General features: G+C 42.8%; 1 protein-coding gene across 15 annotated transcripts in view; it reads right to left on the reverse strand.

Annotated features, from left to right (window-relative positions):
* The window catches only part of ABLIM1 (actin binding LIM protein 1), a 291,744-nt gene that overhangs the window by 125,416 nt on the left and 148,711 nt on the right, over nt 1-17,617 (reverse strand). For all 15 annotated transcript variants that reach the window (XM_032423139.1, XM_032423124.1, XM_032423132.1 and 12 more), the window contains exon 3: nt 2,229-2,412. In XM_032423139.1, the coding sequence (XP_032279030.1) occupies nt 2,229-2,412 (184 nt within the window). The remainder of the gene's footprint in view (nt 1-2,228; nt 2,413-17,617) is intronic.

A 17,617-nucleotide genomic window follows, 5' to 3' on the forward strand; every position in this document is an offset into this window, starting at 1 on the left:
CCTGGCTGACTTCACGGAACTGCTAAGAGGGTTAACGTAGATTCGACATGAATGCAGCTTGTCAGCCATAAAGGAGGCCTCCACTTCAGGTAGAATATCATCATCTTCAGCAGCAGCATGCTAGTAACAACAGTGAGTACCTCTTCGCTGGCCCAAACGTCCGGAGAGAGGACTATCACTAATAGACGTTTATTCATCATCACCGACTTTAAAACAATGATCTCTCAAAGCCAGAATCAGGAGGGCTCTTAAGAGTTTATCTGGGCCAGGGCCTTCCCACCTGGCTGAGTAGCCCCATACTTGGGAGCCCTCTAGAAACTACTAGATCAGCAGGAGAGTTTGGGGGAAAATGCTAGAAACAGACATTTGTAAAGAGACCTTCCCCAGGGGAGGAGTCCACTGCTCATCCTTGTTTGGGGAATCACTGGGATCTAGTCCACAGCCTCCTATCTTACGGATGAAGCAATTGCCGTGGAAAAACTTAATTCACATAGTCCAGGAAGCAGGACTAGAACTTGGGACTCTCGAATGCCAGCCAAGGGCTTTTAAGCAGGCAGTGGGCCACAGCCGGCAAGGGGAGAGGTCAAGAGGAAACTTTACTTTGGATTAAATACAGAAAAATTTTCAGCTCAATAATCCAGCATTTTTTTTTTTTTTTTAAGATTTTATTTATTTATTTGAGAGAGAGAGAATGAGAGAGAGCACATGAGAGGGGGGAGGGCCAGAGGGAGAAGCAGACTCCCTGCCGAGCAGGGAGCCCGATGCGGGACTCGATCCAGGGACTCCAGGATCGTGACCTGAGCCGAAGGCAGTTGCTTAACCAACTGAGCCACCCAGGCGCCCCCAATAATCCAGCATTTTAAAATTAGGATTTAAAAAGATATATTTGAGAAATGGACTAATAACCATAAAATATTATTACAATAATTTTACCATGAATACTCCATCTAAATCTTATGTGGTTCATCTGTGAGTATTATCTTGTTAGCTAATTAGATAAAATGAAGTTTACCTTTCTAGAGTTTACATCTCTCTGGTCTAGAAATACGAAATGCTGAAAAACAAAGCAAAACACCTCCTCTGAACCGTCATTTTTACAAAGCTACAGCCAAATGGAGCACACAGCCAGCAACAGGACACCAAAAGGAACGGGACTGCCCGATTAGGGTGGATCAGTCAAGCAGCTGAGCCTTGTTGGCGACTCTCCTTGTTACGGCAAGCGAAGCCATCTTAAGTTCTGTAATGTGTAGTCTGCGAAACACAGCAACGATGAAACCACCACCTCTCCCCACTCACACTTCACATACTTTCCCCTTCTTCTCTCTGACTGATCATTTTAACCAAGCTGGTTTGTGCAGTTAAGATTTAACCTTGCTAGAGGATAGAAGCCTAGAGAGCAGAGGTGGGTCAACTGTTCCCCCCGAGAGTTCAGACTGTAAGTATTTTTTTTTAGATTTGCGGATCATACGATGTCTGTCACGACTGCTCAACTCTGCCGCTGTAGCTCAAAAGAAGCCACAAGCAGCCGTATGTGAACAAATGGGTGTGACTGTGTCCCAATAAAACTTTATTTACAAAGACAGGTATTGGGGCTAATTTGGGCCATGGGGCAGAGTTTGCCCAGCTCTGCTACAGAGTAAACGAGACTATTTTTTTTTTTTTTTAAAGATTTTATTTATTAATTTGACAGAGAGAGACACAGCGAGAGAGGAACACAAGCAGGGGGAGTGGGAGAGGGAGAAGCAGGCTTCCCGCTGAGCAGGGAGCCCGATGTGGGACTCGATCCCAGGACCCTGGGATCATGACCTGAGCCGAAGGCAGACGCTTAACGACTGAGCCACCCAGGCGCCCCTAAACGAGACTGTTTTTAAACACACACATATGAACGTATACTTCCAAAGAAGCTTTATCCTTCCAAGCAGTTAAGCCATTTCCTCCTAAGGTTTTCATTGCTCAAACTGTTTCAAGACCCAGAGCTGCTTTCACACTTGGTTTCAAGCCACATAAAATCAGTCGTATTATTTAGTAGAGGACCTCGTGTGTAAAGTTTCCCAACTAAATTACTTTTTGACTAAGACTGATAAAACAATAGGAACATTTTTTTAAAAATCTAAGGGCGCATCAGAAGAAGAATATTTCAAGACAGTGCAACTCAAGACAAAAGGTGTACATCCCAGGCCTCAAGAGCAGAACCCAGCGCTTCTCTGTTGGGGGAGGGCACCACTTACTTGCAGATGGTACAAGCAAAGCAGTTGGGATGATAAGTCTTGCCCAGGGCAGTCACCACCTCTCCTTCCACGAACTCCCCACAGCCGTGGCAGCGTGTCCCGTACATCCTCTGGTAGTCCAGGGTGCAGAGATACTCCCCGTTCTTTATGAAGAAGCCCCCTTGTGCCAGGTCACAGCCACACACTGTGGAAAGACAAGTTCGCCTTTGGTCAACATCTGCTAAGCTGCTGGGCACCGCTGCCTTCCCCTGCATGCTGGGAACTTACTCCATGATCTCAGTGGCTTGGGATGAGGGGAGGGGACTGGTACAAAGAGCTATTTATTGTTGGGCTCTGAGTTCTCTCTTGCCTCCCTCCCCTTCTGTTTCCCTCCTTTTGGGAGCGACGCAATATCTCATACAAGGAAAATCCATTGGCTGGGGCTCAGTGACTTTTGTGGTATGTCTAAGATTCAGAGATAATCAGTCTTTGATGGAAAGATGCCCTTGGTATGTGCTGTCTCAGTTATGAACAAAGGTATCCCTGGCAGCGTGATTTAGGAAAGGTATCCACTGCTTGCCCACACAACTACTTGGTTTGGGCCGAGACTATTACTGAGCTGAGTAATAAATTCCCACTATACCGAAAGCAGGAGCTGAAATGCCCAATGTCCATTTTTTCCCCACTCTGGAAACACTTTCCCATAGCTATGAAAAATTCAGACGTTTAATTTTCTCTGTGGGCAGCAAATAGGACAAGCCAATTATTTATATATTATAGGGAGAGAGAAAAATGAACAGACAAAAGAGGAAAGAAAAGGGAACGTGTCCAAGAGAAAACTGTCATTCGGGACCTCAGTACCTGCAAAAGGGAATGCCTTGCTGCGTCTGGATTTTGGTGTCTCTTTCGAAACTGTGCAGCTGTGGATTATGGAGATAGTGCAAAGGTCCCAGCGTGTCAGGGGCTTGGGCGTGGCCTACATGTTCAGACAAGACCAGAGGAGGGCACAGCAACTTGTCCAAAACTAAAGCCTAAGGCAGACCCTGAGAATAACGCGTTTCCACTGCCAAAGGACTGGGAAGCAGCAGACACAGCTGGGAACTTCCAGTCTTGCCCTCCCGATGCCCAGGCTTGGGTGACTCCTATACACCGAAGGGCCTTAGGCAAAGAATCCCGGATTCTTCCTGATTCTTCCTGCAAACAGCTGGACTAGGCACCCAGTGGGCAGGGGGAAGGTGAGCTCCACCACTAACTTGCTTTCCTAAGAATCCTACTGGAACACCTCCAGTGTTCCTCTAATTAGTTCCCGTGACTCATCAGTGCCTCTGGATGATCTGGTGCTGGGCACAGTAAGGTACTGACTGAATACTTTGACAACTCTCCCACCCTCTGTTGGCAGTGTTCCCTATTGCAAGCCATTAGAGATATCCAAGGTGACACCGAACCTACAAACAAGCCTTCCACTGTGGATTCATCAGCCTTTGTTTACATCAACACTCCACAGCTATGATCTCCTTCTTTGCAATTTATAATCAGGTAACCCAAGATGATGGCCTGAGTCCATCACGCCTGAAAATGACCACCCTATAAATACGACTCCGATCACATTACCTGGAAAACAGCTCATCCACCACCTGCTGCCTCCTCTAACCTGCCAGTGCCCCCACTGTGCACACACCTGCCTCTTCCTTAACAAATGGGTCCTGCAGGTGGGGGAAGTCAGGTATGGACTGACTGCACTCGGACCGCAAATTCCTTCAACAGCAACAAACACAACCCTGGTGGTGGTGGGGGTCACAGAATACCCAGAGAACGTATCTTATTTCCCCACAAGATGACAAAGCACTTTGTGGTGAGAGTCCTCATCTTTACTTCTTTGGATTCTTCTTCTTCTGGTATCTAGGGTATGACTAAGAACACAGCGTGTGAATTAAGTTGAATCCAGCGTCAAACTTGGCAGGCTCCCCGGGATGTCACTCCTCAGTGACATCAGCAGTTTTGATGACTCTGTTGCTTTTCCAAACATGGGTATTTCTTAAAGCCATGAGAAGGGACAAAATAATGCATTTGGATTACCAGTAATTGCCTTTATTGCCCCCTCCAATCAATGGGTATGTTTAAAAGTTCACAGATCCTTTATAAAAAGATCTGGTGGCAACAGGGTCATCTTTAAGCTAATGTAGATTGTGGAGACAGCAGCAGCGCTCGCTGTAATGTTTTAGAGATTCCCTGTTATTCGCTGCTTCCGCGGGCACCTCTGGGCAGACGTTTTGCTTACACAGGATTGTGACACTGACGTATCCTCTCCTTTAAGTCCTGGTTTATATAAACCGAATATAGTCTTTTTTTTTTTTTAAGATTTTCATTTATTTAACAGAGAGAGAGAGCACAAGTAGGCAGAGCGGCAGACAGAGGGAGAGGGAGAAGCAGGCTCTCCGCCGAGCAGGGAGCCCGATGCGGGGCTCGATCCCAGGACCCTGGGATCATGACCTGAGCCGAAGGCAGCCGCCTAACCGACTGAGCCACCCAGGCGCCCCCCGAATATAGTCTTAAAAAATGACCTTGTAACTGCTGTTGAGAGTTGTCAAACTACAATTGAACTCTGCCCCTCTGAGATTTCATTTGGCCTAGTCCATAAGTTCAAAGCAGGGGCCCAAATTGGCTTATCCAATTGTACCATTGTTTTTGGTGGTTTATACACAAGGAAATCCCCGTTTGAAGAACGTCTCAGACGCAGAGCTCATTAAAGGTCTTTACTCACCATTCCTCCTCCTTCTCGAATCACAGCGTCTCAGTCTCCCTAGCCAGACTCTTAAACACAGGTAACTGCCATGAACGCTACCTCCTTCCTCTAGAATAAGGCTGCCCCTAGGAACAGATCTCCCCTACTCCCATAGCTTCAACTATGACTTTGTCTATCATCAACTATGATCAATGTCTCTATCTGTGATGTCTTCCCCAAGCCTTAGATCCTTATTTTTCGCTGCCCAGCGGGCACAGACAGCATGCCTATCTTAAGCCTGGCATTTTATTTTTTTTATTCTTTATTTTTTTAGAGAGAGAGAGAGAGGGAGCATACATGTGTCGGGGAAGGGGCAGAGAGAGAGGGAGAGAGAGAATCTCAAGCAGACTCCACGCTCAGCACAGAGCCCAACAAGGGGCTTGATCTTGTGACTGTGAGATCATGACCTGACCCAAAACCAAAAATCAATTGCCTACCAATGAGCCCCCCAGGTCCCCCAAGCTTGGCATTTTAGAAACAAACATTATCCTCTTGCTTCTGTGCCATCCCTCTATAACCTTGTTCTTCTTCAACTCCCTCTTTCAGTAACACGCCAGCACTATTCATTCTCTGCTCTTGCTCCAAAATTTTCAACTCGCCCCTAAATCCAATCCATTTTCCCAACAAAACATTCCTTTGAACAATTCCGTCCTCTGCCTTCTTGTTGTCACCACTGAGATCCTGGCCTTCAGCTTCACTGTCCTGTATTACAACATTTTTATACTAATAGTGTTTATCCTGGCAAACAAAACAAAACACAACTGGAGACAACTGAATTTCCATCAGTAGAACAACAGTTGAATAAATTATGGCACAACCAGTCTATGGAGCTGGTGTTAAAGAGAATGGATTAGATCAATATCTATAACCCAGAGGCCCGTCCTTGATATATCCTTAAGTGAAAAGAGCAAATGTCACAGAGTAAAGAATTTTAATAACCTCCTTTTTAAAAGAAGGTCCACGTATGTTTTTATGAATAAGGAAAAGTTAACACAAACATAGGATTACTAAGTTAGTAATGAGGACGGAGGATGAGGATGAAGAATTGTTAAGTCTTTCTTCATATACCTATGTGTCAGCTCATTTAACTGTTTAAACTTGTGGTAAAATACACATAACATAAAACTTGCCATCTTAATCATTTTTCAATGTACGGTTCAGTGGTATTAAGTATTTGCATTGTTGTGCAACCAGCACCACCATCCACCCACAGAACATTTTTCATCTTAAAAAACTGAAACTCTGTCCCCATTCAACACTAACTCCCCATTCTCCCTCCCTCAGTCCCTGGCAAGCACCATTCTACTTCTATCTCTACAAATCTGACTACTCCAGGAACCTCATGTAAGTGGAAGGTCACTCAGATAATAAGAAGTTAAGAAAAATTAACCAAAACTTGTAAACAAGGTAAGGGAAAGGAGCATGTTCTTCCAATGTCCTGCTGAGCATTAACAGCTCACACAAGGATTATTTCATTACTCAGGGCACTGGCTTTGTGTTTGACAAGCTCTTTACTATGGATTAAAGGCCCAGCCTATAAAGTTAAGGGTAACTTATAGATTTTTGTCCAGTGGAGATGTAAATGATTTGTGTCAGGTTTTGTTGTCCCATTGGACTGCTAATCAGTTTACACCTAACCCTGACATCTTATCCTGACATTCCTTCTTGAATGCCTTTATAACTTGTTCCTTTCGTTCTCCTTTGAACCAGCTTTGCCATCCTGCTGGCTCCCTCATTAATGTATTAAATCAATCTTTGCTACATGTTCATTCTATATTTGTGTGTCATATATTTAACCTTTGAAAATTACACTTTGACAAAGGGGCTACTCTCTTTAACCAAAAATATCTAAAGGTTTAAGGAACCTTTGGTCGGTTTCATATTAACAGCTTAGCAAATACTTCTAACTGGTGGCACAAAGCAAAACTTTCACATCTAAATGATCACAAAATCTCCATGAGTGAGGTCAAACTTCAGTAGGGTATATTTAGATTTTTAACTTCGGGTGCTCCATTTGTCTCTGCTCTAGTTGATAGTTAACGTATGCCCAGGAAAAAGCACAGCCTCCTTTCCTTAAAAAAGGAGAGAGAGCTGCCATTGGAAGAGATTAATTGCTTTCTTCTCAATGATCAATTATTGAAAACATGCCCCACTCAAGGCCCCACTGAATCTTGCCTGCTTTGCCGTCACCGAGGCAGGCATCAGCCATACGCCTTATTGACGGTATGCTCTTGATCTCATTGTCTGCAAACCACTGAGAACCATGATCTGGGTAAGTAAGAACATGTATGTCCCAGCAGTGTTATATAAAAGCTGTGAAATTAGAAACAGACATGTTTTAAAATCTTAAATCTTAAAAAAAAAAAAAATTAACAGGAGCTGCCTGGGTTGTAAACAGCATGGAGTAGGAGGGGAACAAAGTACAGAGGTGTCAAACAAGGGTGAAAACAGCACAGTATTTTAGCAGCACGAACAGGGATGGGGTGTCAACTATTTCTCCAACTTTCTGAAAACAGCGGATAACATTTTATGTTACAGCAAGTTCATTTCAGTGATTGGTTCACATTGCCAAACACTGAGCAGAATAGGTAATACTTAAAACTCTGCCCAGGGATGGGCTTGGGGCGAAAATGCAAACGATGTTTTCTTCTTTTCTATCAGAACTGAACATCTCTGCGGGGGTTACTGCTCGTGTGGGTGTTTTAATCAATTCCTGCCAGCAAGAGAGGGAGGGACGCTAAGCAAATGTGATCAATGTTTTCAATTTGGTTTTGAGTAACACAAGAACTTTAACTGGGGGCCAGGAGCCTCAGTGGGGGGGGGGGGGGTCCTTCCTTCTCTTTTTTGGGGCAGGCACGGGGTTTTGTCTCTGGCACTCAGCCAGGTGGTCAACCCATCACAGGCTATGAGGAGCCCTTCTGAACTCGCACCGTGAGGTGGAGGCCCTGCTTGGCTGGGACCTGGGTTGCACCTGCTCAGTTCTGGTGATGAGGGCCATGTGCTCCAAAAGTACTACTTTACCCTTAGCCAGCTCAAAACCCTACTCTACCCTGCCTGGGCCAGCAACTCGCCTACCTCCTCCTAGGCACCAAGCTCTAGAGCTGGGGGTGGGATGGACGCAGGGTACGGAGCTCCCAAGCACTTCCTGGTGGATTAGTAGTGTGAATACCAAATACGTCCTATTCTCTGCCTCCATCCTCTATCCAACTACATTTTATTTTTTTATTTTTATTTTTTAAGATTTTATTTATTTATTTGACAGAGAGAGACTCAGCGAGAGAGGGAACACAAGCAGGGGGAGTGGGAGAAGGAGAAGCAGGTTTCCTGCGGAGCAGGGAGCCCGATGCGGGGCTGGATCCCAGAACTCTGGGATTATGACCTGAGCCAAAGGCAGACGCTTAACGACTGAGCCACCCAGATGCCCCTCCAACTACATTTTAAAAAAATCTTATTTCATCAAAGCTGTTATTCTATTCATTTCCTCAAATCGTTTCTTCATAGAAAATATAAAGGTCGACTTTGACATAGGGCCTTCCTAAACCACAAAAATTCCATTACAGTGTGGGGGTCTCATTGAATCTGCTTTTGCTCTGAAACCGAGAGCAATGTGTTTGAAAGTATCATACACTGAAGCTGAAAAGTACCATCTGCCGTAGCCCAGAGCTCAAAATAGCAGAGCAGAGACCCAAACAATAATGTGAGGGGGCAGATTCTCACCAGAAATAACTATTTGCTAATGCATCATCCTGGAAGCAAATACTAAGCTTCAAAAACATATTTAAATAGTTTTTCACATTCACTTCTACATGCTCATCAAAATCAATGATCATTTCTGTGAAAGAAGACAGTTAGAGGTCCATCCAGATGGCAGAATGTGCCCCCAATGGAAGGCACCTGAGGGGCTTGTATTGAATTCAGAGTTTGAATTTATAACAATAGGTCAAGAGCTTTAGATGGAAAGGAATCACTTTGGAACCTTTTTTATTTTTTTATTTTTATTTTTTTTAAAGATTTTATTTATTTGATAGAGAGAGACACAGTGAGAGAGGGAACACAAGCAGGGGGAGTGAGAGAGTTTTGGAAAAGCAGGCTTCCCGCCGAGCAGGGAGCCCGATGCGGGGCTCGATCCCAGGACTCCGGGATCATGACCTGAGCTGAAGGCAGACGCTTAACGACTGAGCCACCCAGGCGCCCCGGAACCTTTTTTATTAATAAAAATCTTTGACCGTATAGTAAGTTTGTTTAACACTTGTCAAATTCCATGTGCAAACAATATTAACTGTAACAAGCTCAAATAACAAAGGTATTACTGAGAATAATATTTCTCACTCAACATCTACCAAACGTTCATCTCAGTCTCTGCACCAGCGCTTTACTCCCAACTGAGCCCCCCACGGCCCTGCAGGATGGACACCTCCGCTCACCTCCTGCCAACCCCACCCTGCTTCCCTGGCCCCACTTAGGCCCGACCCCCTGATGAAGCTACAGTCTCCTCAGTCCCCTACAGCTCTACTTCCTTAGGGCTAAGAACAATTACTGACATTTGACCCCTATTTAGTATATGTTGTCCTCGACCTTATACCACATTGTGATTTTCTCCTTATCTCAATTGTAAGCTTACTGAAGGCAAAGATCACCTTTCATGCTATTTCATGTCTCCCACAATATTTAGAGAGATGGCAAATTCTTGTCCCTTTCCTTCTATTTCATACTGCTCGTGTCTAGACAGTGTAGGCAGAGCCAAGTGCCTTTGGCAAGCATAAAGAAAGAGCATTTCAGCATGACCTTGAGCCAGTAACCCTCCCTCCTTCTGAAAGCACCTAATTGGCATCAAGATAGTGGTGCCAAGTAGTAACTCCATCCTCCCCCAATCTCTCAAGTCTTTTAAGACTCAGAACTTTATTAGCAATTGAAATTAATTGCAACTCAACAACTCTGGAGACCATTCCCATGCACAAGTGCTACATACGGGGTCAGACTATGCTGCGCTTTGTATTTAGCAGTACCAAGAAGGACCCAAGTACAGAGAATAAGGCTGTGGTTGGTTAAGAACTCCATCATCTTAGGTGCAAGAGAAGGAACCAGAATGGGTTCACAGGGTAGCAACAGGAATAATTAAGGGGCTGAGAGAGAACACTTAAGGAAAAAAAAATAGTAGATGAGATTGGGATTAGACCAGAGAAAAAGAGGTCAAGGTAATAATGGTCTTTAAGTGTACAGTGAGTCATTTTAAGGAAATCAATAATCAGCTCTTTTCCAGCTAAGGAGGACAAAGTGGAGAAAAGTTTGTTTTATACGTACCAAGAGATGTAGGTTAGATAAGCTCACAGCTATACCCACAGAGGTGATTATAGCCGTAGTACAGCCAAAGGAGGCTGTATGTTATCTATGGTTTGGATATTTATGATAGAATAAATGGCTTTTCTATCCAGGATAGCAAGCACACTTATTCTTTGGATATGGACAATGTGATAATATTACTTTCTTGATCTTTTTTGTCTAGGTCAAATCACAGGATTACATTGCAACGAAAAGAAAATCAAACTCATAATTTTACCATGTTCTAAAGTTTTACTTTGGAAATGGGATATAAAAATAAAGACTTAGTTCTTATAGCATATAAATTAGAGAATACAATTTTACTTTTATTATTTATTATTTTTTTTAAAGATTTTATTTATTTATTTGAGAGAGAGTGCGGGTGAGAGAGCAGGAGTGGCAGGGAGAGGGAGAAGCAGACTCCCCACTGAACAGGGAGCCCAACGTGGGGCTCAGTCCCAGGACTCTGGGATCATGATCTGAGCCAAAGGCAGAGGCTTAATTGACTGAGCCACCCAGGTGCCCCTACAATTTTACTTTTAAAAAACTGAAAAGAGTTAGCAGCAATGTCCACAATAGCCAAAATATGGAAAGAGCCTAGATGTCCATCAATAGATGAATGGATAAAGAAGATGTGGTATGTATACACAATGTACTATTACTCGGCCACCAAAAGAATGAAATCTTGCCATTTGCAGTGACGTGGATGGAACTAGAGGGTATTATGCTAAGTGAAATAAGTCAGAGAAAAAAATAAATACCATATGATTTCACTATCTGTGGAATTTCAGAAACAAAGCAGATCAACAGAGGAGAAGAGAAGGCAAAATAAGATGAAAATTGAGAGGAAGGCAAACCATAAGAGATGTTGAACTCTAGGAAACAAACTGAGGTTTGCTGGAGGGAAGGGGGTTTGGGGGAAGGGATAATTGGGTGATGGGCATTAAGGAGGGCATGTGATGTGATGAGCTGTGGGTGTTAGACGCAACCGATGAATCACTAAATTCTACTTCTGAAACTAATAAAAAAAATTTAGAAAAAACTAAATACAGAAAATCCTTAATCTGTATATCCAACTCACCACCTTACAATTTTCATGCATCTTACTCCATACAATCCTTGCATTTTATAAATGCACATGTTCTACATGGAATGATCCTGACCTGGTAAACAACCTCCAGACCCTAAGATAGCAAATATAGAAGATGCTGTTAGAGATAGGATGTTTATCCCAAGCCCCTTTACAAAACTCAGTCTTTGAAGAGTAATTCTTGAAAAACGTACTGTAATTCATTGACATTAGTAAAAATTATACCCTGAATTTTCTAATGGTTTTATATACACTCCTTAAAAATAAGTTTTATGTTCATGGGTTCTCTTGATGATTGAACATTATAGAGGACAAGGGGTTTTTTCAAAGCCATCAAAAGGCGACATTTTCCACATCCTCTAACACATCGCCGAGACTGACATCGCTAAGTAGCAACAGTCTCTATTAAAACATAATTCAATATAACGATCTCTGCCAATGCTATCTTGAGGGAAGAGCTTACATGATTTTTAAAATTTTCCACAGATACCCAATGTTCAGAAGTCTTTTTAAAACTATGTGACTATAAATAACATATAACACTAATTCCATTTTTGAAAAGGAATAGCTGCTATAATTAATGTTTAAAATGCCATCTTTCAAATGACAATGGGAACATCATGGTTCCATTCACTTTTGTAGGAAGTTGTTTGCCTGAATGAAGGCCAATGTCAAGTCCAGCCATACCCTTGTCTTCACCATCTGCTGCCTTGAACAATGCAGCCCCTACCCCTGACCACAACTAACACGCACCCCCTTTCCAGTCCTGGGAAGGTTATTGAGTTTTCTGGAGCATCCATGCTTTCTCATATGCTGCTTCCCCCGCCCTGGCAACATCCCCAGACCACTGAGCTCTAGGTGGCTTCTCAGCCTCTGACTCAGCAGCCCTGGGCTCTGGACCATTGGCCGGCACTTGTCTGCTGCCAGCAATGGTTCCGCTAGAAAGTACATTGCTTGCCACCCGATCACAGGTTCTTCAGAACTAGGTCCCATGTCATATATCCCTTCCAATCCTCCACAGACTGGCACAGTGAATGATAGATGATAGATGCTCTGTAAACATTTCACATGGTAAAGATTTGAAGGCCATCAAGCATTGATATTCCCAGGTTGATTTATGCAAAAATCAAGTGACTTTTAGGAAGAAAAGAATACAAATCTATTCTTTGGAACAATGGAGTCTATTTAGTTGACTTTTATTACTAGGAAGAATAAGTGGTGGTTGTATTTTAGCCTTTATTTGCTGCCTAAACTCTTTTTAGAGAGGTGGGGGCGGGAGGACCTTTCCTGACCACCTGCCCCTCTCCCCACCATAAACACACCAAGATCCTCCTGCTGCAAGCTCACATCTTTGTTCAGGCAGCTTTTTATTTTCCCTTTATTGCACTGATCACAGTTGGTAAGTCATAGTTGTATGATTATTTGAACATCTGATTAATGTGCTGTCTAGTCCATTCAGGCTGCTCTAGCAAAAACAAACAAACAAACAAACCCATAGACTAGGTGACTTATATACAGCAGTATGCAGGCTAGAAAGTCCAACGAAGTGGACACTGAGGTGAGGTCTGAGTGAGCCTGGGGCACTCCAAGGGGTCAGGGTCAGGAGATGAAAAGAACCAGCAGTATAACTGGTTCAATGTTTGCTTTGAAAATCCCTGCGGACAGTCTCAGCTTCCCATCCTCTACCGTATAACCACTCCCACAACTTTGTTGTAGAAATCATTTTCTTAGAAAACGTGTACGTCCTCGATCAAGTTGGGTAAACTTCAGCATACATTTTCTCAAGAAATAAGCTTTCAAGGACATGGACTAAGAGGTGTCAAGAACCGTAAAGAACCTGAGATTTTACTTGCAAGCTAACAAGTGAGCCTGCCCTAGTTTTACAGGTGCTGGCAGAAGACAGAAAGCCCTGGGTCAGAAGCGAAAGACTTTACTACTAACAGCAGGCAACATGAGCTCCATATTTGTTACTGGTTTTCCATGCCCCGTAAGTCCCCAGGGGCAAGAGAAGTACATGCGTGTGCAATGAGTTTGTTTCACAGCTGAAGAACCCTGAGCTTGGGAAACCCCAAACTTTTATAATGAGCCACAAGCAAATCTGTCCAACTTTTGCTTCAGAGGCAGGTATTATTTCTAATATACTAGACAGCAAACAAACCTACCCTCTACTCCAGAGGGACACACTATCTTCCAAGGCTGTTGGCTCTACAAACTACCTTGAAAAGAAAATTCAGAACAAATGGCTACTAGCATCTCTGCTCACAAAAAGAGACCCATGGATAATTAGCTCCCAGTAAGAGAACTGTTAAGCAGTATATTTTGGAGAATTTATGAGCCCGTGCTCTGTTCCAGCTTGCATTCAAAACTTCAACTATTTAAAAATCTAAATCGTGTTTATTTGACTGGGTAACACTTTAACATGGTACAAAATTCAAAAGGATTATCCTTTATAAACAAAAGATGGCATGAAAGTGGTTTCTCATTTGCCGAGAAGGGACCACATTTATAAAAAACTTCTTTTCCTTGTATTCTGGTTCATTCTGCCTTTTAATCAATTTCTGAATGACTAATATTCTCTAAATAGGTATTAAAAGCCCAAGCTCAGCTCTTAGGAGATCTAAGAAACCACTTCCATTTTACTGGAGTTTTATCAATTTATTTCTTGAGACCCCAAATAACCCATATCCAGTCTGCCCATGCAAGCCCAAAGGAGAAAGCTCAGGGTCTAAACCAGTATAAAAAACTAAGCAACAGCAAGATCCTCACCAACAGCTCCCAGCACTATCTCTTAACTCTTCTACCTGCCAGGCAGACACGCAGCTCTGTCATCAACGATAGAAAGCTTTCCTTACACTCCTCCGTTTCGGAAGATGATGTTACTGTCTAGTAACCATAGGAGGACATATATTACCTTAAGCACTTGTTAAATCTTGTTGACTAGCTATGCCATTAGGAACATTTACTAATATTCAAGTTCCAAAGAAATACACAGTTATTGTTCATTCATTCATTCATTCATTCACCTTATTGAATGCTGGGCATTGTTCTAGGCACTGGACATATAGTAGTGAACAAAACAGACAAAAGTCTCTGCCCTCAAGGAGCTTATTCTCTAGTAGAGGGTGAAGATAAATGAATAAAATGTTATATAATGGTAAATGTTAAGGAAAAAAAGATAAAGCAGGGATAAATGTGATATAGGGAGGAGTTAAAATCTTATACAGGATAGTCCAGGAAAGGCTTACTGAAAACAAAATATTTGCCCAACAGTCCTTCTTGATCCTCTCTCTCTCTCTGGTCCCTGGTTTGTTCATTCTTTCATTCGTTCATTCTATCTATCTATCTATCTATGTTTTTTGGTCCCTGATCTTTTCTAAATGCTCTAGAACTTTTTGGCAGAAAAATGAATCTAGGGCATTATTTTGAAAATAAATGCTCAAGATAAATAATAAAAACTATAACAAACAATGTAATGTATCAATATGATGAGCCATATATATTACAATTAAATATTAAATAATCAATTATTAAATACATAGTTAATTAAATATTAACTGCATAATATTTAAAACGGATTTCTTATTCTCTCATTGAGCATTATTACAAGTATGATGAGGACAAGGTGATAATTAAAAAACTATCACATCCCTGGATCAATATCAGAATGAACAGAGAGGATTAAGGGAAAAACTCCTTACCTGGGATGATTGCTGCTAATTGGAAAAGATGAGAAACAAAGCTACTGAGTGCTCAAGACACTGCTCCGTCCAGAACCCCGCAGTCATATTTTACTCCCATTGGGTTATTGCAAAGAATAACAGAAGCTTTTGGGATTTCCCTTTCTTTTAATTATAGAACCCAGTGTTAATTGAAACACTTTCCCACTCTCCTCATCTCATTAGCAGGTGGGTACGTTTCCCAAGGTTACAAATGGAAATTGGGTTCTACCTCCTTCAGATCCTTGGCATTCTTTATTACTCATTTCCTGCCTTTTGCCCTTTCCTAGGGCAATGTCACACACCATCATCTAGCTTCAGCTGCTATCTAGATGCCAAAACACTTTAAACCCTTCTTCCTGGAACTCCTGGCTGGCTCAGCCAGTAAAGCATGTGACTTTTGACCTCAGGGTCCTGAGTTCGAGCCCCATGGTGGGGGTAGAGTTAACTTAATAAAAAAAAAAAAAAAATTAAAAATCACCCTTCTTCCCAACACAGACCAGTATCTGTCTCTTGAGTGCTAAACCTTTTGGACTCTGAATATACCATGTGTCCTCAGCCTCGATGTATCCCAAGCTGAACTCTCCTCCTGGAACGACCCTGTGCAGTGCTCTTGTTCTTCCTTAGTGGGTGGCAACCATCTGTCCACACAGGCAGGCCAACTGGAAACCTGCATCCTCTTCATTCCTCACATACGGCCACCAAATCCTATCAACCTTAACTTTAAATGTCTCTTAGATCTGCCCCTGATTCTCTATCATACCTGCTGCTACCTTACATTATTTCTACCAGGACGATGCTTATATCTCCCCTAGGAGTCTCCCTGCCTCCAGTCAGCATCCTATAGATTTCTCCATCACAGTGCTTATTACCCAATATCATAAATGTTGCTTATTTATATGTCTCTCCAAATACCCTATGGGTCCTTTGAGGACAAACATGGTGTGCTGTCTCTTCCTATTATTAGCACTTAGCATAATATCCCACAAGGAGTATGTGTCCAATTAACATTTACTAATTGGGTAAATAACTCCTACACCATCAGATCCCAAGATGTCAGACATTTTAGGGAGATGGGTTCACCAACAAAATTCCTGCTCACCACCCCTGGATCCTGTGAACTCAGAGACTGATCACTGGTTTAAGTTTGTGCTCTGAACCCTAGGTTCCTCCGAAGCGACCCTTTCCTACCTTCATACATGTCTGGTTCTCATGGAAGATGTTCGCTGTCCTCTTTCTCCCTCTCCTTTCAAAACCCATTCCTAGTAAAAGAGTTCATCTCTGCTTTTTATTCCCGTAGGTGTTTGAATTTTAGGATGTTCTTTCTAATTATGGAAAGTAGCCTCTGGTCCCATTCAAGAACTATGAGGCTTTGGCAACAAGATGTATGAGTGCAGGAGGGTAGAGGGGGAGGCAGGGGAGAGAATTTGAGGGAGAAACGCTGTCTGGCTCTGAAATCAGAGTCAGAACCTGAATGTTCTTCCTCTGCACTTGGCCAGCTCTTATCCCAAAGCCCAGGCTTGTTCTAGCAACTGCTCTCCACCCCAAATCCTTTCTCCCAGGATATTAGCTCACTATCTGGACATGATACCTCTGCTTTAGATGGAACAGGCAGGAAACAAAACTGTTGTTTTCAGACTGAGCTGCAGTCTGGGCCATGTGGGCTAAGAGGAAGACAGCATTCCTCAAGAAGACTTTTGTTTCCTCTGGGAAACCATCCTAATGGATTCATAAAAAGTAGAGACTCTATGAAAATTTAGAGTCAGGACAGTGAGGGAACAGGAAATTGAGGTCCAAGGGATGAAGGGGAGAAGAGTCTTTGTAGGGAGAGGAAGACGTACCAAGATGGTGGCAGGTGGAGTCTGAATACGTATGAGAAATGGCCCTGGTCTGGACTTTCTGTTCACTTTTCCTGTAAACCTAAAACCGCACAAAAAATTAAAGCCTATTTTTTTTTTTTAAAGATTTTATTTATTTATTCATGAGAGACAGAGAGAGAGAGAGGCAGAGGGAGAAGCAGGCTCCCAAGGAGCAGGGAGCCCGATGTGGGACTCGATCCCAGGACCCTGGGATCATGACCTGAGCCGAAGGCAGACGCTTAACCATCTGAGCCACCCAGGCGCCCGAAAAAAATTAAAGCCTATTAATGAAAAGAAAGAAAGGAAGGAAGGAAGGAAGAAAAAGAAAAGAGGAGAGGAGAGGAAAAAAGAGAAGAGAAGAGAAGAGAAGAGAAGAGAAGAGAAGAGAAGAGAAGAAAAATGGCCCTGGCCAATGAGAAGTTTCTTGTTCTAGACATGGCTCGAGAATATTAGGACAGTTGTTACCTCTTCGGGGCTATAATTTCCCTCCATTATCCCAAAACTTCAGTAAAGTCTACTGAAAATAGCTGCCTTGTGCTCATGGTATGTTGGGAAATAAAGAGGCATGGTGGCCAATGTGGGGTGAAGCAATGTGTAAGGAGCAGCATTCACAAAGGGAAGCCAAGAATTTAGTACTGGAAAGA

Source organism: Phoca vitulina, unplaced genomic scaffold (genome assembly GCF_004348235.1).
Source record: "Phoca vitulina isolate PV1807 unplaced genomic scaffold, GSC_HSeal_1.0 scaffold28, whole genome shotgun sequence".
Taxonomy (NCBI): Eukaryota; Metazoa; Chordata; class Mammalia; order Carnivora; family Phocidae; genus Phoca; species Phoca vitulina.